Consider the following 25,696-nt stretch of genomic DNA (forward strand, 5'->3'; position numbering starts at 1 on the left):
ACCGTCATCTTGTGATATCCTACATACACTCCAATATAATCACCTCATCATATACTATACACCCCAGTATCATCACCTCATCAGATATCCTGATGATACTGGGTTGTATAGTATATGATGAGTTGATTATATTGGGGTGTATAGTATGTAGGATATCACAATATATGATGAGGTGATTTCTGTCCTCAGCCCTGTGAGGTGAATTCCCAGTTGTAATACTCACAGTTGGCCAGTAGATGGCGGTGGTTTCCTCAGGCGGAGACGATTTGTCTCCGGCCGCTCTCCGTAGTTGTAGTCTTGCTGCTCTTTGCCCGGACTCGGAGCTGTCAGTGAGTTCGGTCGGTCGGTTTACGGATTGTGTGTGTGGCCAGTCATGGCCTCTAGCGGCTCTATCCAGATCCCCGCGCCTGCCTCTTCTCCTGACCCATGACGGGGTGTTCCTGCCCGGCTCCAGCATGCGGGTGAGTGTAGACTCTCCGGCAGGGCCAGAGTACGACTCATTTTCAGCCCTGGAGTTTCAAGCCTTAGACCGGCCCACTTTAGTTCATGACTGACTATATTAAAATAATGTAATTAAAACCTCAGAATATAAGTTTGCAATGGCTGCGGGCATGGTAAAGGAGAATGCTGCGGGGCTGCGGGCATGGTACAGGAGAATGCGGGGCTGCGGGCATGGTACAGGAGAATGCGGGGCTGCGGGCATGGTGCAGGGGAATACGGGGCTGAGGGCATGGTGCAGGGGAATGCGGGGCTGAGGGCATGGTGCAGGGGAATGCGGGGCTGCGGGCATGGTGCAGGGGAATGCGGGGCTGCGGGCATGGTGCAGGAGAATGCTGTGGGCATGGTGCAGGAGAATGCTGCGGGCATGGTGCAGGAGAATGCTGCGGCGCTGCGGGCATGGTACAGGAGAATGCTGCGGGGCTGCGGGCATGGTACAGGGGAATGCGGGGCTGCGGGCATGGTACAGGGGAATGCGGGGCTGCGGGCATGGTACAGGAGAATGCGGGGCTGCGGGCATGGTACAGGAGAATGCGGGGCTGCGGGCATGGTACAGGAGAATGCGAGGCTGCGAGCATGGTACAGGAGAATGCGAGGCTGGGGTCATGGCAAAGGGGAATGCAGGGCTGCGCGCATGGTGCAGGGGAATGCGGGGCTGCGGGCATGGTGCAGGGGAATGCGGGGCTGCGGGCATGGTACAGGAGAATGCGGGGCTGCGGGCATGGTACAGGAGAATGAGGGGCTGCGAGCATGGTACAGGGGAATGCAGGGCTGCGGGCATGGTGCAGGGGAATGCTGCGGGGCTACGGGCATGGTTCAGGGGAATGCTGCGGGGCTACAGGCATGGTACAGGAGAATGCTGCGGGGCTGCGGGCATGGTACAGGAGAATGCGGGGCTGCGGGCATGGTACAGGAGAATGCGGGGCTGCGGGCATGGCAAAGGGGAATGCGGGGCTGCGGGCATGGTGCAGGGGAATGCGGGGCTGCGGGCATACTACAGGAGATGCAGTGCTGCGGGCATGGTACAGAAGTACCATGCCTGCAGCACTGCATCTCTTGTAGTATGCCTGCAGCCCCGCATAATGGCAGGCAGTGTGGCAGTGGAGGAGTCTCGCTTACTTGTTCCTGATATTTAAAAATGGCGCCACCCGGCGCCAACACTTCATTGCGTATGCGCCGCTCGGGAAACCTCAAATACGTTCGGCTATTCCCGGAAAGAGCTGAACGTGTACGGCTTTTACAGAGCAGCGGCGCATGCGCAGTGACATGTTGGCGCCGGGTGGTGCCATTTTTAAATCTAAGGCAACTGATTGGAACTCCGCCTCCCGCCTCCCCACATACGAATTCAGAACGGTGGCTACCGAAACTACCGGCAGTACAACGGCCCTCACACCGCACCATTATCGGGGGTGACCCCCAATACCTGGCCTCCGACACCGAGGAGCTCCCCCAGTCTACACAGGTCATTGCCCGCCCCCAGTCCCAACGGCTGTCCTGTGGCACATGCGCAGTAGCGCATTTTCACGGACACAGGGAATGTGGACGCAGGGACACATGGGTTTTATTAATATAGATTACAGGGGGATTAAATGTACAACACACAGTAAATTTGCGGTTAATTGACATAGAGAGGGAGATGTAATAAAACTGGAGCACTCTGAATCTGGTACAGCTGTGCATGGTAGCCAATCAGCTTCAAACTTAAGCTTGTTCAATTAAGCTTTGGCAATAAAACCTGGAAGTTGATTGGTTTCTATGCAGAGTTGCAGCAGGTTTTGCACTCTCCAGTCTTGGCAACAATCTTCTTTAAGATAAGGTTTTTTTTTTGCTAATATTGGCATGGGGATATCATTTCTATAAAGAAGAGCTCCAGCCCCCCCACTACCAAAAAATCAAAAGTCAGCAGCTACCATTACTGTAGCTGCTATTAATATTAAGACACTTACCTGTCCAGGGATCCCACAATGTCGGCACCCACAATTGGGTGCTACCACTGCCAATCCTTCTTGCGGCTTCAAAGCTGGTTTCCCTACTGCGCATACGTGACGCGCGCTTTGTGAATGGCCCGGTGCCGGGGGGGCTGAACTTCCCAGGGACCTCGTCATGGCTCATGGCTCCCCCCCCCCCCCCAAAAGGGCTCTCCTTTAAGTCACATGGCTTTACAGTAAATAAAGTTTGTCATATTTTTCCTTTTGGCATCTATTAAAGAATATCTAAAAGTAAGGAACAAAAATTATTAGTATTGCGGCTTAGTAGCTTATAGATGAGGTGGCTACATTCTTTTTCCTTTTCAACCTTTTTTCTTTTAACCTGGTAATCCTGCCATTAAAGTGATATTAAAGGCACAATTAAAAAAAAGAAAAAAAAAACAAAACATGTTATACTTACATGCTCTGTGCAGCAGTATTGCAGAGGGCAGCTCCGATCCTCCTCTTCTTGGGTCCCCCGCCAGCACTCCTGGTCCCTCCCTCCTGTTGAGTGCTCCCAGAACAGGCTGCTTACTAGAGGCACCCGAACAGGCATGCTCCCGACCTGATGCTCTGCATGTCCATTCAGACACAGAGCCGCAGCATGGCCCCTCCCCCTCCTCATTGGCTGTGATTGACAGCAGCAGGAGCCAATGGCTCCCACTGCTGTCTCAGCTAATGAGGAGGGAGAGTCCCCGGAGACCCGAGACACTTGTGTACATCGCTTGATTGTGATGGAGCTCAGGTGACTAATAGAGGGCACTGCTGCACAGAGGTTTTTTTACCTTCATGCATAAGGTAAAAAACCTTCAGCCTTTAGAACCACTTTAAGGCAGGTTATAGATTATACGATTTTATTTCCTGCAAAAGAAAAATCGCTCGATTCCCCCTTCAACACAGTCAGTGCTGACAGAGGAATCACTCTTGAGGAGTTATGGTGTTCTCCCGGCGTTGGGCTAGAAAGCCGTCCCTGCCAGGAGAGCACAATGATTATTGCTGGTAGTAATAATCGCATGCTAGAAATCCAACATGCTGGTTAAACCCAAAATTGATCATTAGATCGACTTGGGTACAATCAGCCTGCCCGTAGATGGATCAAATCATGGCCGGTCCCTGCTGAACTGGCCGAGAGTCTAACCATCTATGGCCGGCTTAACACACCTAATGTCCTAGGGTGACAACTGTACCGAATGTGTCAGGACAACACTTCCCTCTTTCCTCCATTACATCGGGGGTGGTATTTTGTAGTTAACATAGCATGGAACAATGCTAACTGGCAACAGTCCAGAGGAAGAGAGTGCAGGATCTTATCAGCTCACAAGATTTCTGGCTGGACGAATGTTTTTTTTTTTTTGCACTTGAACAGATACAATTAAAATTATATATATATATATATATATATATATATATATATATATATATATATATATATATATGTGTGTGTGTGTGTGTGTGTGTATGTGTATATATATATATATATATATATATATATATATATATATATATATATATATGATAAAATAATAATCCTCAGTTACCGCCCAAACTGTGTGACTATCTCCGCGCTTTAGGATGCACCAGCAACTGCTGGAAATAAAATGATACCCCTAAAGCTGCTACTTGAACAAATATGAATATTTGGTAACAATGTCAATAGAATAATAGTAGCGCTGAAACACTATATAAGAGTTCCTAAAATAGACAGTGGATGTCAACCAAAATAACAGTGTGGTAAAAACTTAGTCCTCACAGTCTTTAATTGACTAATACCATAAGTCTATTAACGGGTGAATTTAAACATCAATCCCCCTTCCAGATCTTCAATAAACATGAAAGTCCAATGTTATTAACGGTAGTTGTTGGGTAAGTACTGCAAAACCTCCGTGTAGTCTGGTCGGGTCACCACAAATCCACCACCAAGTGCAGGGGGACAATAAGAAATGGCCACTCACCGGATAGATATGCTCACCTACTCTCATAAGTGAGCACCACTCGCATAATGATCACAAATCCACATGTCACCATAGGATAGGTTAAATCGAGCAAGAGATGGTTCCCAATCCAGTGTAGTGTCCCTTTTCTGCCAATGTCTCCAAAATATGTGGAAAATAAACAAATATCTCCACTAGTGCAATACGTCTCATAAGGCTTTATTCCAAAGTAAAACAACACATAATGCACTCACTTGTAGTTGGATAAATCACAGCATCTCTCATAAAGGCAGTATCGGGACCCCTTCTCCTAATCCGATGTGGCTCCACGCCAGATCGGGTAGTTCCGGATGTCCTTTGCTGCCGTAAACCACGATTGGGTGCGTCGTCTGGCCACGCCCCGACGTGTTTCGTCACTTCCTGACTTCAACTGGGGGCGCGGCCAGGACGACGCATCCATCCTCTTTATGCTCCGCAATCACAGCGTCGCAACCAATGATAGAGCAACCAGGTCAACCGGAAAGACATCATGCCGACTTCCGCCGGAAGGTAAACAAACCATGGACAGTTCCCCCGTCTGCTATTGATCACCCACCACCTCTGCGGACACCTGGCAATATGGAAACTACGCCCATAGATCTAAGCAACCCAGACCAACTCCTAAAAGGACTCTAGTCTGATCGGGTGACCTGTTACTCATAAACGAGCGGGCACTGCCGATAATTGTTACATTACCAGACAAATGACCCGATCTAAATATGTCATATACCCACAGTGCAAATAGCTGCGATATTAAGCATAACAAGATAAAATCATGAATATGCATAAAATTAAATAAACTTAAGAGTCACTGATAAAACAATTAATGTCTAATTCGGTGTTTAACCCCACAGGGCAAGGGATTGGGTCAGGAATATCCACTTCGTTTCGCATTTCGAAAGCTCCCTGACCCAATTAGCCCCTCGCCATGATGGAGTGACTCGTTCAATGCCCCAGAACATTAGTTCACTCGGGTCCCTTTGATGGTACTGTCTAAAGTGGGCTGGTACGTTATGTTCCCTTTTGCCATTGATAATATTGGTAATGTGTTCCCCAACACGAACCTTCAATGCTCGTTTGGTCCTCCCGATATATACCAATTTGCATGATATACACAGGTTTATGCATATTCATGATTTTATCTTGTTATGCTTAATATCGCAGCTATTTGCACTGTGGGTATATGACATATTTAGATCGGGTCATTTGTCTGGTAATGTAACAATTATCGGCAGTGCCCGCTCGTTTATGAGTAACAGGTCACCCGATCAGACTAGAGTCCTTTTAGGAGTTGGTCTGGGTTGCTTAGATCTATGGGCGTAGTTTCCATATTGCCAGGTGTCCGCAGAGGTGGTGGGTGATCAATAGCAGACGGGGGAAACTGTCCATGGTTTGTTTACCTTCCGGCGGAAGTCGGCATGAGGTCTTTCCGGTTGACCTGGTTGCTCTATCATTGGTTGCGACGCTGTGATTGCGGAGCATAAAGAGGATGGATGCGTCGTCCTGGCCGCGCCCACAGTTGAAGTCAGGAAGTGACGAAACGCGTCGGGGCGTGGCCAGACGACGCACCCAATCGTGGTTTACGGCAGCAAAGGACATCCGGAACTACCCGATCTGGCGTGGAGCCACATCGGATTAGGAGAAGGGGTCCCGATACTGCCTTTATGAGAGATGCTGTGATTTATCCAACTACAAGTGAGTGCATTATGTGTTGTTTTACTTTGGAATAAAGCCTTATGAGACGTATTGCACTAGTGGAAATATTTGTTTATTTTCCACATATTTGGGAGACATTGGCAGAAAAGGGACACTACACTGGATTGGGAACCATCTCTTGCTCGATTTAACCTATCCTATGGTGACATGTGGATTTGTGATCATTATGCGAGTGGTGCTCACTTATGAGAGTAGGTGAGCATATCTATCCGGTGAGTGGCCATTTCTTATTGTCCCCCTGCACTTGGTGGTGGATTTGTGGTGACCCGACCAGACTACACGGAGGTTTTGCAGTACTTACCCAACAACTACCGTTAATAACATTGGACTTTCATGTTTATTGAAGATCTGGAAGGGGGATTGATGTTTAAATTCACCCGTTAATAGACTTATGGTATTAGTCAATTAAAGACTGTGAGGACTAAGTTTTTACCACACTGTTATTTTGGTTGACATCCACTGTCTATTTTAGGAACTCTTATATAGTGTTTCAGCGCTACTATTATTCTATTGACATTATATATATATAAAAAAACAGACAAAAGGGAAGAAACAATGTATTGTTAAAGTTACCTACACTTTAATACCGTCTTTTCTGGCAGATTGTATGCGTCTGAGTATCAAGTTTAAAAAGGTTACAAAAGTACTTTATAACCTACGCGTGTGATCTGGGGCCGTTCCAATCGGAGGTTTCTAATTACTGGGTCGTATGATGAAACTGGCCAAATGAAACGACATAGAAACACAGGCATTTGTTTTTACTTGCTTCATTCAAACATAGGAGGGTTCCCGGGTTTACAGAGTTCACCTTCAGATTAGAATCTCCAATGGCGTGTGCAGTGAAGGGAGTTTTTATTAGTCTGGGCTGCATACCTTTCATTCATTCAAAAAGTCTCCTCTATGTAACCTTGAATTATTTCCAGGGTCATTATAAAGCAAGAGAAAGTGCGCTATTTTATGTATAGATTACAGCAATTTTACAAGTCTCCGGCTGTTTTGCACTAGCAAATAAACTGCAAATTATCACCCAATACTACGTCATTAATGTATCACGAGGGACCTTTAACAGCTCTCATTTTAGATTAGTACCGGAGAAGCCTAGACCCAGCTGAAAGCACATTTATTAGTTCTGGCAGTAAACATTCCAGTCCACCCACTTCTAGTTAAAATACAACAGACTGGCAAGAAGCCAATGAACTTGAGAGTCAGGTATCAACAAATCATGAAAAATGCAGGTATGGGATGCAATAAACAGACAAAACATGGTCAAGCCAGCTAGGAACTATGAACTGGGGGGTTGGACAAAGTGATGCCCAAGAATCCAAGGACAACACCACATTCTGCCTTCCCAGATTCTTTCAGAAGATGATCCTTGATTGGTAAATCTTTGTTTTGGACAAGTGGCACACTAAAAAGTGAGGCTTGAATTAGAATAACCACTGCAGATCATGAACCTTCCAAAACAAAGCCTTAGTGGAAGCTTCCATATACATTTGCTAGAAAAGCTTTGTGAACCCTTTGGAAAAATCTGGACTTATGTGAATTGTTCGTAAACTGTGGCTTCTTCAAGTTGGTCAAAAAAACAGGCAAGCACAATCTTTCCTTAAACTAACAACCCACAGAAACATGTACCATTATATTCAGTGATCTGTTTTTAAAAGCATGAGAAGCCTTGCATACACTACTCTGACTTGTCCAATTCATAAAATAAGATCTTGGTTATTAAAGGGATTCTTTTGTTGATTTACTTGGGTGGGCGTCTGATGTCATTCATTCACTAAGCTATAGCTCATGTGTTATACTTGCCAAAACAGTTATTTTCAACCATGTGACCGATATTTTTGTTCTTGACAGTCTTCGTTTCTGAAAAGCGTGACTACTTTTGGCACCACAGGGTCTGCCCACTTAAAATTATCTAGTAAAGTTTAATACCTTTTTGAATAGTTTTTTTCTACATATCAGTAATCGGTCTATGCCCCTAAGGCAGCAAAGCATTTTCAAACAATGACTGTCCCTCCACCATACTTCACAGTTGTGATAAGGTACAAGTGTTGGCGTAGACAATTTGCTTTCTGCAGATCAGTGATGAGCTCAGGCAGGTTGGTATCCCAATCCAAACACATCTGAGCAAGCCCGCCAGGAAGCCTTCACCTGTAGGGGTTAATAATAAGCGGCCGAAGCATTCCCCGCCCCACCCCTATGGAATGGGCATGTATACATGTGGCTGCGGGGCAGAGAATGCTGCGGCTGCTTAGCATTAGCCTGTACAAGTGATAGCATTCTGGCAGGCTCACTGAGGTGGGTTCGAACTGGGATTCCCAAATGCCTTTGCTCATTCCTACTCCAGACATAGCACTGCATACCCATGTTTGTCCCAAAAAGCACTATGGAATATCCAGGAAGTGTTTTGTAAACTTGCAACATTGTTGTTTTTTGAGTATCCTTACATGAACATTACGCTTGCTTAGGCTGGGTTCACACTGGGGCAGCTTCAAAGTCGCCCGACCCTGAAGCCGCCCCATGAAGTGCGACTTCAGCGTGGCTTACAAATTACTTCTCAAATAGAAGTCAATGCAAGTTGCCCTTAAAGTAGTGCAGGAACCTTTTTCTATGTCGGAGCGACATGGAGTTGCTCCGATTAGAACAGTTCCATTGCACTGAATAGAGCGCGACTTGTCAAGTGGATAAGTCATCTGACAAGTTGCCCCAGCATGAACCGGGACTAAGTATTTTTCATATGCGCACATAAAGGCTTTGGTAACACAAAGAAAATTCTGTAAACCCAGGTCCTTTTTTTAGGTTTCTCCTTGAATGCCATGCTCTTGTCACAGCGTTTCAAGAACATTGCTTCTTATGGAGAGTACTGTATTTTATCGGCAAATAATTTGTTTTTGCCCTTCACATGGGCAGTACGATTAGGTGAACCTGACAGTTTTTCAGGCAGACCTGACCAGGAAGTTCAGTGTAAGCCTATGGGCAGGCAGATAAACACAGATGTGTGTACTTCTACATCCACTTACCTTCATGCCCGGAAGCGAAAAAAAAAAAAAAAAAAAAAACACACCTTTTTTATTAGGACACCCATAGATTCAATATGGTGCCATTTTTGGTCAATAACTATACTTTGTAATGCTGTGGTTCATGTGGGCTTTGCTCCTCCTCTCTAGATAGGGATACTTGCCCCCCATGGGATTTATTTTTACTGGGTAAGATAATAAGTGGGAACCTTTAACTTGCTCTGTGCTCCTTACACCAGTGACTAATTGCTATGATATGAATTTCCTTTTTCCATCCCCTACACTCTATTTAGCTCTTTTTTCGTTCTAGCATTCATTATAAGCATGTCATAGACACTTTGTTGGTGCAGTATTTTTACTCCATGTCCACTGTCTGATCTGCAGACCTTACAGATTTATTTCTTTAAATGCAGAGTGAATAAAAATGTTATATTTTATACACACACACACTGCATCCCTCAATGTAGCACATGGGTGGCTGCATACTTTCACCATACTTCTACACGTTTTAACAATTTGTAAGCATGGCCAAATAAAAAGTCCAGCTTCCACTAGGTCTGCTGATAAAGCCATGATTTTACATTACTCACAGATCTGCACGTAAAAAAAAAAAAAAAAAAAAAAAAAAACTCCCATTTTTTTGTTCCTATGCTCAGAATTCCCTTTAAAAGAAAAATTGCTAATTCTGCATGAAAGCCGTATGCATTTAAATGAACTTACAGTAATAAATTTATGAACTGGGATTTTTTCTTGACCTTCAGCAATTGTGTAGAAGAGCAAATCTTCCAAGCTTGGCAAGAGTCCTTGCTTGTTTATCCTGCAAAATAAAAAGATTTTACGTCACCTTCGCACTAAAAACAAATAATAACATTATTATTATAATAGTTTAGTCCAAGGCTTTAAAATGAAAAACCACATTATTTTCTCCATGTAATTTTTAGTAAATACATAACCATCAGATACACGAAATAACATATTTACAGCTACCCGGATATTATAAGGTCTTTAATAAATTGCAATCCATTGAATCAATTGTAATCTCTGACCCCTTTCCATTTCCTGACAGATTATTCTATGAAATCCCAGCCCCCTCATCAGATAAAGCTTAAGTGGAGCTCGCAGCTTTAAACTAAGCAATCATTATATTACGTTCCCTTATGAATAAACATGGCCAACTGTTCCTGGCTTCACACTCCTGGTGTTGCAGAAAGCTTGTTCTAAGACATTTCTGTCTGGAGATTTTCCTGGTTCTCAGTAACAAGCAGGGCTATTGTAAAATTGCAATGTGCTGAATAAATGTAGTCAATTTGCTGCGTAACGTGCCCTGGAGCATGTTCTTCATACATGAAAAGCATCCACAGCAACATACCTAAACAGACGTGAAGAGTCCTATACATACATACATACATACATACATACAGTCAGGTCCATAAATATTGGGACATATACACAATTCTAATCTTTCTGGCCCTATACACCACCACAATGGATTTGAAATGAAACAAACAAGATGTGCTTTAACTGCCGACTGTCAGATTTTAATTTGAGGGTATTTACATCCAAATCAGGTGAACGGTGTAGGAATTACAACAGTTTCTATATGTGCCTCCCACTTTTTAAAGGGACCAAAAGTAATGGCACAGATTAACAATCATAAATCAAACTTTCACTTTTTAATACTTGGTTACAAATCCTTTGCAGTCAATTACAGCCTGAAGTCTGGAATGCATTGAAATCACCAGACGCTGGATTTCATCCCTGGTGATGCTCTGCCAGGCCTCTACTGCAACTGTCTTCAGTTCCTGCTTGTTCTTGGGGCATTTTCTCTTCAGTTTTGTCATCAGCAAGTGAAACGCATGCTCAATCGGATTCAGGACAGGTGATTGACTTGGCCATTGCATAACATTCCACTTCTTTCCCTTAAAAAACTATTTGGTTGCTTTTGCAGTATGCTTCAGGTCATTGTCCATCTGCACTGTGAAACGCCGTCCAATGAGTTCTGAAGCATTTGGCTGAATATGAGCAGATAATATTGCCCAAAACACTTCAGAATTCATCCTGCTGCTTTTGTCAGCAGTCACATCATCAATAAATACAAGAGAACCAGTTCCATTGGCAGCCATACAAGCACACGCCATGACAATACCACCACCATGCTTCACTGATGAGGTGGTATGCTTTGGATCATGAGCAGTTCCTTTCCTTCTCCATACTGTTCTCTTCCCATCACTCTGGTACAAGTTGATCTTGGTCTCATCTGTCCATAGGATGTTGTTCCAGAACTGTGAAGGCTTTTTTAGATGTTGTTTGGCAAACTCTAATCTGGCCTTCCTGTTTTTGAGGCTCACCAATGGTTTACATCTTGTGGTGAACCCTCTGTATTCACTCTGGTGAAGTCTTCTCATGATTGTTGACTGACACACATACACCTACCTCCTGGAGAGTGTTCTTGATTAGGCCAACTGGTTGTGAAGGGTGTTTTCTTCACCAGGGAAAGAAATCTTCAGTCATCCACAATAGTTTTTTCCGTGGTCTTCCAGGTATTTTGGTGTTGCTGAGCTCACCGATGCGTTCTTTTTAAGGATGTTCCAAACAGTTGATTTGGCAACACCTAATGTTTTTGCTATCTCTCTGAGGGGTTTGTTTTGTTTTTTCAGCCTAATGATGGCTTGCTTCACTGATAGTGACAGCTCTTTGGATCTCATATTGAGAGTTGACAGCAACAGATTCCAAATGGAAATAGCACACTTGAAATTAACTCTGGACCTTTTATCTGCTCCTTGTAAATGGGATAATGAGCGAATAGCATACACCTAGCCTCTTCCACTGTTCCATGACAACATCACGGAGCTGGTGGATGTCATGGAACAGTGGAAGAGGCTTCTCCACCTTCCGTTTGAGGATGCCCCACAGATGTTCAATAGGGTTCAGGTCTGGAGACATGCTTGTCCAGTCCATCACATTTACCCTCAGCATCTTTAGCAAGGCAATGGTCTTCTTGGAGGTATGTTTGGGGTCGTTATGTTGGAATACTGCCCTGCGGTTCAGTCTCCAAAGGTAGGGGATCATGCTCTGATTCAGTAGGTCACAGTACATGGTTCCCTCAATGAATTGTAGCTCCCCAGTGCCGGCAGCACTCATGAAGCCCTAGACCATGAGACTCCCACCACCATGCTTGACTGTAAGCAAGACACACTTGTCTTTGTACTCCTCACTTGGTTGCCGCCACACACGCTTGACACCATCTGAACCAAATAAGTTTATCTTGGTTTCATCAGACCACAGGACATGGTTCCATTAATCCATGTCGTTAGTCTGCTTGTCTTTAGCAAATTGTTTGCGGCCTTTCTTGTGCATCATCTTTAGAGGGGGTTTCTTTTTGGGACGACAGCCATGCATATCAATTTGATGCAGTGTATGGTCTGAGCACTGACAGGCTGACCCCCCACCCCTTCAACCACTGCAGCAATCATATGTCTGTTTCCCAAAGACAACCTCTGGATATGACGCTGGTCACATGCACTCAACTTATTTGGTCGACCATGGCGAGGCCTGTTCTAAGTGAACCTGTCCTGCTAAACCGCTGTATGGTTTTGGCCACCATGCTGCAGCTCAGTTTCAGGGTCTTGGCAATCTTCTTATAGCCTAGGTAGACCATATTTATGTAGAGCAACAATTCTTTTTTCGGATCCTCAGAGAGTTCTTTGCCATGAGGTGCCGTGTTGAACTTCCAGTGACCAGTAAGAGAGTGAGAGCGAGAACACCAAATTTAACACACCTGCTCCCTTGTACCACTAACGAGTCACATGACATTGGGGAAAATGGCTAATTGGGCCCAATTTGGACATTTTCACTTAGGGGTGTACTCATTTTTGTTGCAAGTAGCTGTAATAAATAAATATTCTACAAATTTCATAAGTTTCGACATCCTGTTCTAGACTGTAAGGACTGTGATTTTTCACCTGACTGGGGAGAGGTTGCATTTCTGTGGAATTAAAAAAAAAAATAAAAAAAAAAGGAAAAAATCCTTCAAGCGAATCTTCACACATAAAAATTAAAAATAAATGAAAAGTTCTTGGTCCACCAAACCCCGTGCCACCATTCTCACCTAAACAAGAAATTAATCATACCCTTTAGCATTTTCCAAATTTTGCCACGTTACAACCAAAAACATAAATGTATTTTATTGGGATTTTATGTGACAGACCAACACAAAGTGGCACATAATTGTCAAGTGGAAGAAAATTGATAAATAAGTTTACATTTTTTTTACAAATATCAACACAAAAAAAAAATGTGGCGTGCATTTGTATTTAACCCCTCAGAGTAAATACTTTGTGGAACCACCTTTCACAGTAACTACAACTGCAAGTCTTTTTGGATATGTCTCTACCAGCTTTGCACATCTAGAGAGTGAAATTTTTTCTCCTTCTTTGCAAAATAGCTCAAGCTCTGTCAAATTGGATGGAGAGCGTCTGTGAACAGCAATTTTCCACTCTTGCCACAGGTTCTCAATTGGATTTAGGTCCAGACTTTGACTGGGCCATTCGAATACATGAATATGCTTTAAACTAAATCATTCCATGGTCGTTTTGGCTGTATGTTTACTGTTTATGTCCTGCTGGAAGGTAATCCTCCAGTCTCAAGTCTTTTGCAGACTAACAGGTTTTCTTCTAAGATTGCCCTGTATTTGACTCCATCCATCTTCCCTCCAACTCTGACCAGCTTCCCTGTCATTTCTGAAGAAAAGCATCCTTACAACATGATGCTGCCACCATCACGGTGGGGATGTGCAGTGTTCGTTTTCTGCCACACACAGCGTTTTGCTTTTAGGCCAAAAATTTCACACAGTTGGACTCTATTTACTAATTAGGTGACTTCTAAAGGCAACTGGTTCCACTTGATTTGAGTTAGGGGTATCAGAGTAAAGGGGTCTGAATTAGGGCTGAACGATAGTCGATGTGATATCGACTATCGTTCTGCGGGCGTGGGCGATATTCATATCGCCGAAGACACAATATTTACCATTAGGCAGAGAGGCAGGGAGAAGTCGGGACTCGGGGGGAGGACGACGACTCACAGTGCTGGCAGCCGTCCCACACGTTCAGCGGCGAGCAGCGCACCGTGAGCAGCTGCACAGCTAATCAATCACGCGTGCCTGCACACCTGATTGGTTCCCTGTGCCGCGCTCACCGCTCGGTCAAGAGAACTAGCTCCAGGGCGGCAGAGGGAACGTGTGGGACAGATGTCTTGTCGGGCTGTGTTCTTCTACCTCCTACCACAACTGTGAGTCCCGACTCCTAATCCGTCTTCTGCATTCCACCCAGACAAATATCGCAATATATATATATAGTTGAAAACGAAATATCGCAATGTTCTTTTTTTCCCAATATCGTGCAGCCCTAGTCTGAATACAAATGCACGCCACACTTTTCAGATATTTGTAAAACATTTTATCATTTTCCTTCCACTTCACAATTATGAGCCAATTAGTGTTGGTCTATTACATAAAATCCCAATAAAATACATTTATGTTTTTGGTTGTAACATGACAAAATGTGGAAAATTTCAAGGGGTATGAATACTTTTTCAAGGCACTGTACACCTCACATATAGCAGGAGGCTTCATCTAAGACAGGGTTTCTCAACCAGGGTTTCTCCTGAGGTTGCTAGGGATTCCTTGAGCAATGGGCAATTTCTGCCTCTAAGATAAGTTTCCAATGACGCCACTGTACCTTTTAGCTATCTGTAAGGGGGTAATTCTTCCCAATGATGAAAAGAGTAAGGAGCATTCTTCCCACTGACTGTCACACTAATGTGTCATGAGTTGTAGATTTTTAATTTTTTGCAGGGGTTCCCCCGAGAACAGAAATCTATTTCAAGGGTTCCTCTGTGTTGAAAAGGTTAAGAAAGGCTGTTCTAAGACATATGCAGTGTCAGAGGAGGGCAGACCTGGTGGTGCTGGAGGGGGGACCTGGTGGCGTGTCATCAGGGAGCCAGCTGCAAGAACCAGGAATAGGCAGCTGGCTCCCGATGATGCCAGAGAAGATGCCGGTGTTCTATCAAAAAACCCTACCCCATCAGATTTCCCTACCTACGTCATTTCCGGTGCAGGTTCGTCATGCACCAGCTGTAGCCGCGTCACACGTCCTACTGCGCATGCGCGGAATAGGTAGGGAATTTTGATAACATCGTAAGGGGGGTGAGGCAAAAGTCCTACTGTGCACGAGCAGGCGCATGCGCACCAACGGACCGGGTAGCGGCATCTCTTATAACAAACATCCATCCGATCTCCATGGCATACACTGCGCCGAGCCGACAATGGGACAATCCTATTCCCTACCCACACGCGCACGCCCACTGTCTAACTGTCGGGTCGGCGCAGTGTGGGGCATGGCGATCGGATTGTCGGGTCGCTGCAGTGTAGGCTCGGCGCAGTGTCGGGTCAGTGCAGTGCGGGCCATGGAGATCGGATGGATGTTTGTTATCAGAGATCCCGCTGCCCGACCCATTGGTGTGCATGCGCCGGTGCATGCACACTAGGACTTTGGCCTGACCCTTACGATGTTATCAAAATGCCCTACCTATTCTGCGCATGCGCAGTAGGACTTGTGATGCAGCTACAGCTGATTCATGACGTAGCCACAGCTGATCCACAGCCGGAAATGATGGAGATATGGAATTCTGATAGGGTATAGTATTCTGACAGAACACCGGCACAGGACATCCTGGTGTGCAGCAGCGGAGTGGTGGACCACAGCAGACCAACTTGTATTTGCAAAGTGTGGGAGTAGGTTTACTGTGGATAAACCAGCAAAAAGGTTGAAAAAAAAAAAAAAAAAGGAGGTTGTTCCTTTAAAAAAAGTATTTCTAAGGTGCTAAAATATCTCTGCGATAGATTAAACAATTTTCATAGTTGAACAGTCCCATGCTAGCTTGTATGTTGTAAGACCTACAGAATATGCAAGCAAGCCTGGGCTTGATCCCATCAATCACTAAACGTACATGATCTATGAGAATCATAATGTACTATTTCTACTAATTATTCCAAGCTTACTCACCTACTATATTCAGACAGCAGATCAACATATTCACTGGTTGCCAAAGCAACGTGACAAAGCAAAAAAGTCTGCTGCATCTGTCACTGAGAATTTCAAGACTGCCTGAACAAATTTCAAGGACTAATTAGAGAAAATATAGGGCTTTCCTGCACTAATGAAGATGATCCTCTCACCGTTTGTAATTCAACTGAAAAATATAGCAGCTAAAGATAAACATTATCCTGGTTTTGATACATATGCGATGTGAGGCATTGCATGTGATTAGCACCGCACTGCTATGCAAATCACATGTGATGTCTGTGCGATGCCAACTCAGCCATACAGATTGATACACATTGGGACCAAAGTCCCGAAAGGACCCTTTTTTTGTTCCGCACCAGAATCGGATTGCATGGGTGTTCACAACTATGCGATCTGATTTCTATCCGAATTGTGATATGCGAACTAATCTGGGGGTGTCATTAACTTTGTATTGACACCCCCAGCAGTTGGCATATGGCAGTGTGAACTGCCTGCGAGTCGGGTGCGATGCGGTATTTGAATTTAAAATGTTTGCATTAACCACTTGCCGACCGCCGCAAGTAGATATACTACGGCGGTCAGCCCCTCACAGGCAAAGTGACGTATATATACGTTACTAGCCTGTGAGGCTCTGGGGAGCGAGCGGGCGCCGCCGGAGGCGCTCCCGCGTGGTCACGGACCCCCCCACATGTGTGACCGGCGGACCCGATGTCCGCCGGTCACTCTGCGATCGTCGGTGGAGAGGGAGAAAGTCAGGCGGCTAATGTAAACAAGCCGCCTGTCATTCTCCCCTGTGTAGAAACACTGATCATACGGTTCTACTATGTAGGACCGTTGATCATTGTTCCTACAGCTCAAGTCACAGCCAATCACAGTTAGAATCACGCCCCTAGGGACACACACAGCCCCTCCCTCTCAAATAAAGTCAACCCCTTCACTACCAGTGTATTTTTACAGTAACAGTGCATATGTATAGCACTGATTACTGCAGTAATGTCACTGGTAACCCCAAAAGTGTCAAAAATGTCAGTCAAGGGTCCGATCTGTCCGCCCCAATGTCGCAGTACCACAAAAAAAATAAAAAAATTGCAGATTGCCGCCATTACGCGTTAAAAAAAAACACCAAAAATTACAAAAATCTTTCCCTTTGTTAGTAAACGCGATAACTTTTGCGCAAACCAATCAAAATACGCTTTTTGCTATTTTTTTTACCAAACATATGTAGCATAAAAGAAATTGGCCGAAAATGTTAAAAAATTTTGATTTTTACTTTTTTTGGGGGGAATTTCATATAAAAAAAATGTGAAAAATATTGTTATTTTTGCAAAATTGACGCTCTTTTTTTGTTTATAGCGCATGGGAAAAAAAAAAAAAAAAAAAAAAAAAAAAAAAAAAAAAAATCGCACAGGTGATCAAATACCACCAAAAGAAAGCTCTGTTTGTGGGGAAAAAAAAGGACGTCAAATTCCTTTAGGTACAGCGTCGCACGACCGCGCAATTGTCCGTTAAAGTCACGCAGTGCCGAATCTCAAAATACCCCCTGGTCAGGAAGGTGGTTAAACATAGTTAAAAAAAAAAAGTGTTTTTTTTTTTTTTTTAAGTAGATTTCATGAGCTATGGAGTGCCATTGATTTGTATATAAGTGCACTGCATGTAATTACATGTAAGTGAACTGTCAACCTCAAGAAAGGGAAACAATCTTACCCCTGTAAAATGACACCTTATCTCCACTATGCAGATCACAAAAAGGGAATTGAAAAGAGTGCTGTAAACAGCAACTAGATAAGGAGCTTGTTCACACGGGCTACCAAGGGATGGTAAAAGCAGGTGTTTGAACCATGGTTTTACCACTCCCAGACACATGCTGCAGGCACGATAGAAATATAAACGACATGTTGCATTCAGCAGGAGGCACTACTTCTAAACATGACCCATTCAAGTGAATGGGCTGCGGCATGGTGACATATCTCCTCCTCAGTGCCTGCCAAATGCCTGCTAAATAGACCTCCACCACAGATTACTTGTTAGAGGGGTGAAATAGCATCCACGGAATGATGGACCTCTGCTATGGTGGAAGATTGAATGAACCGAATACACCTTGAGAATGTGCAATAATAGGGAAATAACCTTATATAATACATGCTATGGTCTACGTTGCAAACTTGGTGGAAAGTTTTTCACTTCAAAGTGTTAAAGTATTTTTTATGTGTTTAAACTCCAAATCAAGTTTTCAGTGTTTGCCATCGTGTCTCACTGTTCACAATTTTCTTAAAAGTGTTTGTTAGTCCAAAACTTCATTTTCTTGATACGTGCCTGCTGTACCATGTACTTGTATGAGAAAGTCTCCTGTTCTCTTTGTATGCTTTCTTTATGTGATATCCCTGGTGTTCCTGCCAGTCCCTCTGCTTTCCTATTAAAAACTGACCACACTAACAGGAGAGCTCACTGTGGTCAGTTCTCTAGCTATGCTGGGAACTCAGGGTACTCCTCCAATGATCAGATTTGCCCTGACACGCCCCCGCTGCTCAGCCATTCGCTGGGAAGCTCAGTGTGCTGCTGCTTCTCCTCCCTTCAGCTCATATGCTGCAAGCTGCGAACAAAGAGAATGTGATCACTTATAAAAATACATTATAAATATCTTTTTTCCTTTTTTTATATCTATACAAAAAGGTTTTGCCTTTCATTCATTCTATTTTAAACTGAATGGTTTTTTTCACAAGGTGATCGTTTACAATCACTTTAGGGCTCTTTCACACGGAGCGGACCGCATTGCGATCCGCTCCGGCACTTTTTTTTTTCCACGGAGCGGATGACACTTGTGTCTTCCGATCCGTATGTCCGTATATCATCCCATCCGTTTGCGGACATAATGCAAGTCTATGGGATTGCGGATGTCAGCGGATGACACCGCTGACATCCGATTTTGCATACGTTCCGTTTAATAATAGGGTTCTGTTCCGTTCCAAAAAACGGAACAGAACTGAAAGGAAGAAAATCGGATGTCAGCGGATAGTCATCCGCTGACATCCGCAATGCTATTGACATACATTATGTCCGTAAATCATCTGCAAAAAAATAGATGATTTACGGACATGCGGAACGCCCGTGTGAAAGGGCCCTTTAGCAAATTTTCTCAATCTGTTAAAAAGTTTCTTACATCAAGATCCTGCTAGTATCAACATTTCCTGTTGTAGGCTGACAACACTAAGCCACTGCCTTTCAATAAGCAACAACATTGCCAAGAATGCTCATTATATTGGCAGTTGGGCTACCCAAAGGCCAATTAAGAAGCGCACAGCAAGGTTTGTTTTTCCTCAGAATATCCTTGGTTTAAAATTAGCCCCATTTTTGTATGGGTACTTTTTTTGGACTTGAAGTAGGTCACACAGCCCAGGGCATATCATAGAAGCACGTCTTAAACAATGATTCTGAGATTCCAAGTGCTTCACACTGCTGTAGTAGTAGTGCACAACAATCTTAGTCAAAGGGAGTTGCTCTGCTTAGGCCCCTTGAAAGTGGAACTCCAGCCATAGTTTTTTGGTGCGAAACCATTAAAACTTTATCAGTTTTTTTTTTATTATGGTGTCCCCAATCAATAAACAGTCAAATAACCACTCACACGATAAGGCAGTAACTCAAGGCCATCTTCCACAACATTCCGGGACGCCAATTTCATCATCCAAATCTTACACACTGCACTGCACAGCACCGTGTGCTAAAGGGAAGTCAGACTGCAGTGGGGTTCAGGAGCCTCTGGGTACACTCAGAGCAGATGGATGAGGACTGTTTTATTTGATTAAAGAGTTTTATACTACACTTGAATTTGCCCCCTCTGCTTTTGTTTTATGTGCTGTCAATTGGAGGTTCTCACTGGAGCTGTGGTAAAGGTGTTCAATGAAGGATGCCTATTTAACCCTGTGCAATCTAGACCTCTGATTTTGAATGTCCGGCATCTTTAATTTATTTAAAGGGACTATTTGCCAGTTTTTAGCCTACAAAATGGTCCCCTGTGATACGGATAGTGCGCTAGTGTTACAGTTTGCACCATCTAATGTTTTTTCTTTTGTCCCTTAGATTTTTTTTATCCTGGTGACAGATAGTTGTCAGGACAGGAAATTAAAAGAGAAGAACCAAACATTCATATTCCACTAGATGGCTGCAGAATGGATCTGATGCTGCATCTGTCCACCACCAGCTCTAAACTGAGAACCGAGCAATCAAAGATCACTGATAGCTCAGTTCTCGGGTCGGCTCTAAGCACAAAGTGGTGACCGTCAGTCGTTGGCTCTCTGCTCTGTCCCTCTATCTGGAGCGCTGAGCTGTGGAGGGTGTGAGAGCAGCTTGTTTAGGTTCTCAGCACTATGCCCAGAGGCTGAGCCAGCTGCCGGTCTAGGCATCTAGGTGGATCCCGACACTACCGTCGGGATCGCTGCAGATCTTGGACCAGCTCTGTGATGGCAGCCAATAGGAGACTTTAGCCAGCTGAATCTAGGTAACAGAAGTGTAGAACTCAGTGCACTTGTGACCCACAGAATATGACCAAAAGAGCTTTGGCCCTGCTTTTCTTTTAAGAGACTTCTCAAAAAAAAAAAAAACACAATTTTAGTAGAGTTAGGTAGATATTACATAGTATCCCCAGAGAGGCAATCGGATACTTCCTGGATCAACTTTACCTATAAATATTAGTACATTTAGGAAAGAATCCAGGCCTTTTTTTAAAGCAATCTAGTGAGCTAGCCAGAACCACCTCTGGAGGGAGTCTATTCCACATTTTCACAGTTCTTAGTGTGAAGAAACCTTTCCAAATTTGGAGATGAAATCGCTTTTCCTCTAGAAGTAAAGAGTGCCCTCTTGTCCTCTGATGAACTCAAAGTGAATAACTCAACACCAAGTTCACTATATGGACCCCTTATGTATTTATACATGTTACTCATATCCCCCCTTAATCTCCTCTTCTCAGGAGAGAATAAATTCAGTTCCTCTAATCCAGCCTTTTTCAACCAGGATGCCCAGGCACCCTTGAGGTTTCTTCAGGGGTGCCTTGGCAAAATGCCTAAAAATTGCCCAAAAATTGTACACAAGCCAGCAGGTGGATGAAGGCTGCCTTTTAGTTACACAAAGCCACAGGTTTTCATTATGCACCATTACGACTTTCTAGCCACAGGCATCCTAACAAACAATGGGTTCATCAGTTGATAAGGAGGATGTTGGTCGTCTGCACAACAACCTTGTTTGCCCCTCCCCTGCCCCTCTCTGTCAGCGCTGGGCCAAACTTAACTGAGTGATGGTGAAAAACTGAGGGAGAAGAGAAACATTGGAATACTAGCCAGTACCAGTGTGCAAAAGTGTATTGGATCTGGAAGAATAAATCACCTCTAATGCTGGGTGATCTACGTGTGAATGTTGATGTATTATGTAAAACTATTAAAATCATTTTTTACATTTCAGAATGGGATACCACAAGACTGTCCATTTTAGAGGATGCCTTGACTGAAAAAAGGTTGAGAAACACTGCTCTAATCTATCCTCATAGCTGAGCTCCTCCATGCCTCTTATCAGTGTGGTTGCCCTTCTCTGCACTTTCTCCAGTTCCCCGATATCCTTTTTGAGAACTGGTGCCCAAAACTGAACTGCATATTCCAGATAAGGCCTTACTAATAATTTGAAGCCCTTTCATGTTTTCCTTTCTCTGCATCCCAACCTGAAGATTGCCTCTCACCTCCTGTTCCTATGACCCTTGTCAGTGAAGGGTAAAATCTACCCAGCAGGGTCGCAGGCATCAATAAAAACCTCACAGACCATATAACCATTTCCCACTCCATCCAAAAACAAAGTTCATCATGTTCTAGGTGTGCTACTTAGGTTGTTCTAATAGCATATTAAACTGCATGACAGGCACAAATTAGCAAACAAGGTTAGGAATGATTAATATGACCCTTAATCCTCTGTTCACACATGTCCTCAGGCAAATGATCCTGTCTGAACCTCTTGTTATCAACAGAACATTTTAAACCAGCTGTCAACAAAGATAATGCAAACAAGCATCTTATTCCTGGGTGATAGAGCAACCAATTTAACAAACCTTTAATGAATATAACTAACAGATGTCCAAGTAGTTTACAGGGAACTGGAGAGGTGAACAGCTTCTCCTATTGGAAAAACAAGTAAGAGTACAACCTCATGTTATCTTACGGACAGTCCAGCATATAGGACAATGGTTAAAGAAGACTAAGAACAGAAGACCACCATAAGGGCCGGAGTCCATGGGCTTTGGGAAGAAGTTGATGTGTAAACGTAGCTTACCTTCTGCTCCATTTAGCTTGCATTCGACATCAGTCTAGGATGCTTCTGAGATGATTCAGAGAGGATCCTGTGACTGATCAGACCCCCCATTCACAGATCATGTGACAGGCAGTGGGTGTCCCTGGCATCAACTTTAGGCCCCTTTCAGAGGGAGCAGAATCAGCTGATCCCCACTAAGACATACGTCCGCTGCCCCATAGGGAACAATGGGTGGTCCGATCGGGTCCACCTGAAAAACAGACATGCAGACCCAATCGGTCCGCTGGTCTGAAAGGGGCCTTTAGTCCAACTGAGCCCAGAGACTGTTAACCCCCACAATGCTGAACGCTTAGCAGAAGGAAGAGGACAGGGCAGCCCCATTGTGAAGATTTCTACAGAATCCAGCAACTTAGACAACATGGGAAATCCTTCATTACAAGTATTGTAACCAAAGCTGTTTTTGTAACTAAACTTCAGCTTTAAAGGGTAACTCCACTTTCGGGGGGGGGGGAATGATTGTGGTTGTAAAGGTAGAAGATGTTTTACCTTAATGCATTCTCTGCGTTAAGTTAAAAAAAAAAAAAAAAAAAAACCTGTGTGCTGCTCCCGCCCCCCCCCCTCTTATACTTACTTGAGCCTATTCTCAATCTGGCGCTGTTCCCGAGAGCAGCAGCTCTCTCCACTCTCGCTCTCCTTACAGGGCAGATTGATGATTGGAGGGGAATCCATTGGAGCAAATGGGCGGGGCCAAGCCGAACCGCATGTCTTTAGAAGCAGGCAGCACAGCCCGCAGGTGTGCCTCAATAGAAAGCAGCAACGCCGCAACTGCATGCAATGTACCTGCTTGTGTCATGGTAGTCCAGGCTCACAGATGGCGAAGAGGCAAGGGCTGCTACATGTGTAATTCTCAAAACAAAAAAGATTTCCCAGCACACTTACCGACCAGCCTGCAAAACAACCGAATTGCCTTGGCTAACAGGCCAGTTATAGAGTGGGGTAGTCAGACTTGTATAAAGTACTCGAAAGTTCTACTTGAGTAAAAGTACAAGTGCTCGATCAAAAAGTGACTTGAGTAGAAGTGGAAGTGCTCGCAGAAAAAGTTACTTAAGTAGAAGTACTAAAGTATTCAACATTTTTTTTACTTAAGTATTGCAAGTAGTTTTTTAAAAAAATTTGCTACTTAAGTACTAAAAGTAAAAAGTACCAGTAGTTTTGAAAAAAAAATTCTACTCAAGTACTGAAAGTAGAAGTACAAGTACTGTGTTATGTAGTTATTAAAGAAAGAAGTCAAACATTTGAACATCATATTGTTTTTTATTATTTCAAATGATTAACCTGTGTTTGTTAGTAGTTTCTTGATGCACTTTAAGCGCTGTAGCACCATTTATTTGTTTGTTTCATATTTTCTTTTTATTGGAAAGATTTGGTATAGCAGCTTTTATTATACACAGCCTTTATTTCCGTATGCGCTGATTTACAAATGACATTATACACATTTTTTTGAGCTTTATGCAACCTGCCATCTACTGTTCTGGCAGTGGTAATTTTTTTAAAAGTAACGAGTAACTATGCAGCACAAAAAAAAAATACTTGAGTAGAAGTATCGAAATCATCGAAAAAATGTAGTGAAGTAAAAGTAGAAGTAGGAGAAAAAAATTCTACTCTAGGAAAGTACAGATACCGCATTTCGGTACTTAAGTACAGTACTTAAGTAGTTCTACTTCGTTACTATACATCTCTGGGGGTAGTTGCCACTTTTTTATACATGTGTAATTCTGTACGGTCTTTTTCTAATAAAGACTACCTGCAAAATACAATAGTTGTGTCCGATTTACTTTTTCTTCCATTAAAACAATCCAGCTTGAACAAGACTGCAATTAATAGTAAAAGAGCAGCAGCTCTCTGATGAGGTCATCTCTGTGCTCTCTCCTTCAAATCAGAGAACTCCAATCGTTGGATTCACAGCACTGTGAGAGGCAGTAAATTCCAACTGGTCGATAATGCTACCGCTCTTTCTTCTACTGTAAATGATGCTATACGAGAGGGATTACATGGGACAAGGCCAAATACAGTTTGTTCCTGGAGGCACAGTAGGGTCAGAGCAGTGTGCAAACCAAGGTGACCAAAACTTCCACGTTCATGGATGAAAAACATGAAGAGACTTGTATGCCTAAATTATGATGAATTAAGGAAAAGCGATGAGGATTTCCTAAAGGAAATTTAAAACTTTTTTTTTTTTTTTTTTTTTTTTTTTTTTAGAACTTTGAGAAGTAGATTTTGAAACCAGGATTGCTTTTATTGTAAAAATAATATGCAGTACAGAAAAAAAAAAACAACCAAAGACCATGTACAAAACCGTCCATCAACAGTGACATCACGGATGAAAACAAAGAAAGATAAATGTTAAAATAGTTCCATTCTCAAGAAAGGTATATAATGTACAGTAAGTTTCGTAGGGACAGCCATGGCTGTCAAATTTTATAGAATTTCCCAGGACGAGAAGCGGATTTATTTACGGAGTATGAAGCTTCTTTATCTTATAGGCTAGGTTCACACTAGTGAGAATAAAATGCGGGTTTCCATGCATCAAATTCCCATGACAAGAGAGTGTGCCTGGCTCTAGGGCGGCTGCAGAGTGGATTGCACAGGGGTCCTGTGTGTCTTTGGCTCCGCTTCAGGTCCGAATTCAGGCAAAAATTCAGGCCTGATTCGTCCCTGAAACAGAGAACAGGGACGCACCAGACCCCTGTTGTGAGCCGCATTATTTTTAGGCATGAACCCATCCTCAATCCTTGCCAGTATGAGCTGATGCCATGACTGCGGCCCCAGAGTTACTGTTTTAGGGTGGTTCCTTTCTTCTGCAGCATCCTATGGAGCCACCCTTTGCATGCAGGGAATAGAGTTGGGTCTCCCTACATAATGTGCTTCAACAGATGGCTGAGTATCCAACCTCGGGGTGTGAAGGACGCTGAACTGTGAACTGGGGAGGTTTACAGTTAGAAGACTAAAAGCTGGCTATGCAGCTGCAACCATGGATCCTCCAAAATGTAACGTGAGTTGTAGATTAATTTTTAGCAGGGGTTCCCCTAAAACCGGAAAGTTATTTCAAGGGTTCCTTTGTTTTGAAAAGGTTGAGAAAGGTTGTCCTGGCAAATCCAGATAAA

General features: G+C 43.7%; 1 protein-coding gene across 3 annotated transcripts in view; it reads right to left on the reverse strand.

Moving 5' to 3' along the window:
• The window catches only part of GLS (glutaminase), a 195,120-nt gene that overhangs the window by 153,446 nt on the left and 15,978 nt on the right, over nt 1–25,696 (reverse strand). For 2 of the 3 annotated variants that reach the window (XM_082260717.1, XM_082260718.1), the window contains exon 2: nt 9,889–9,985. In XM_082260717.1, coding sequence (XP_082116843.1) covers nt 9,889–9,985 — 97 coding nt within the window. The remainder of the gene's footprint in view (nt 1–9,888; nt 9,986–25,696) is intronic. The other variant, XM_082260719.1, reaches the window with a different exon arrangement.

This window comes from Pelophylax lessonae (genome assembly GCF_965119305.1).
Source record: "Pelophylax lessonae genome assembly, chromosome: 6".
In the NCBI taxonomy this organism is placed as follows: Eukaryota; Metazoa; Chordata; class Amphibia; order Anura; family Ranidae; genus Pelophylax; species Pelophylax lessonae.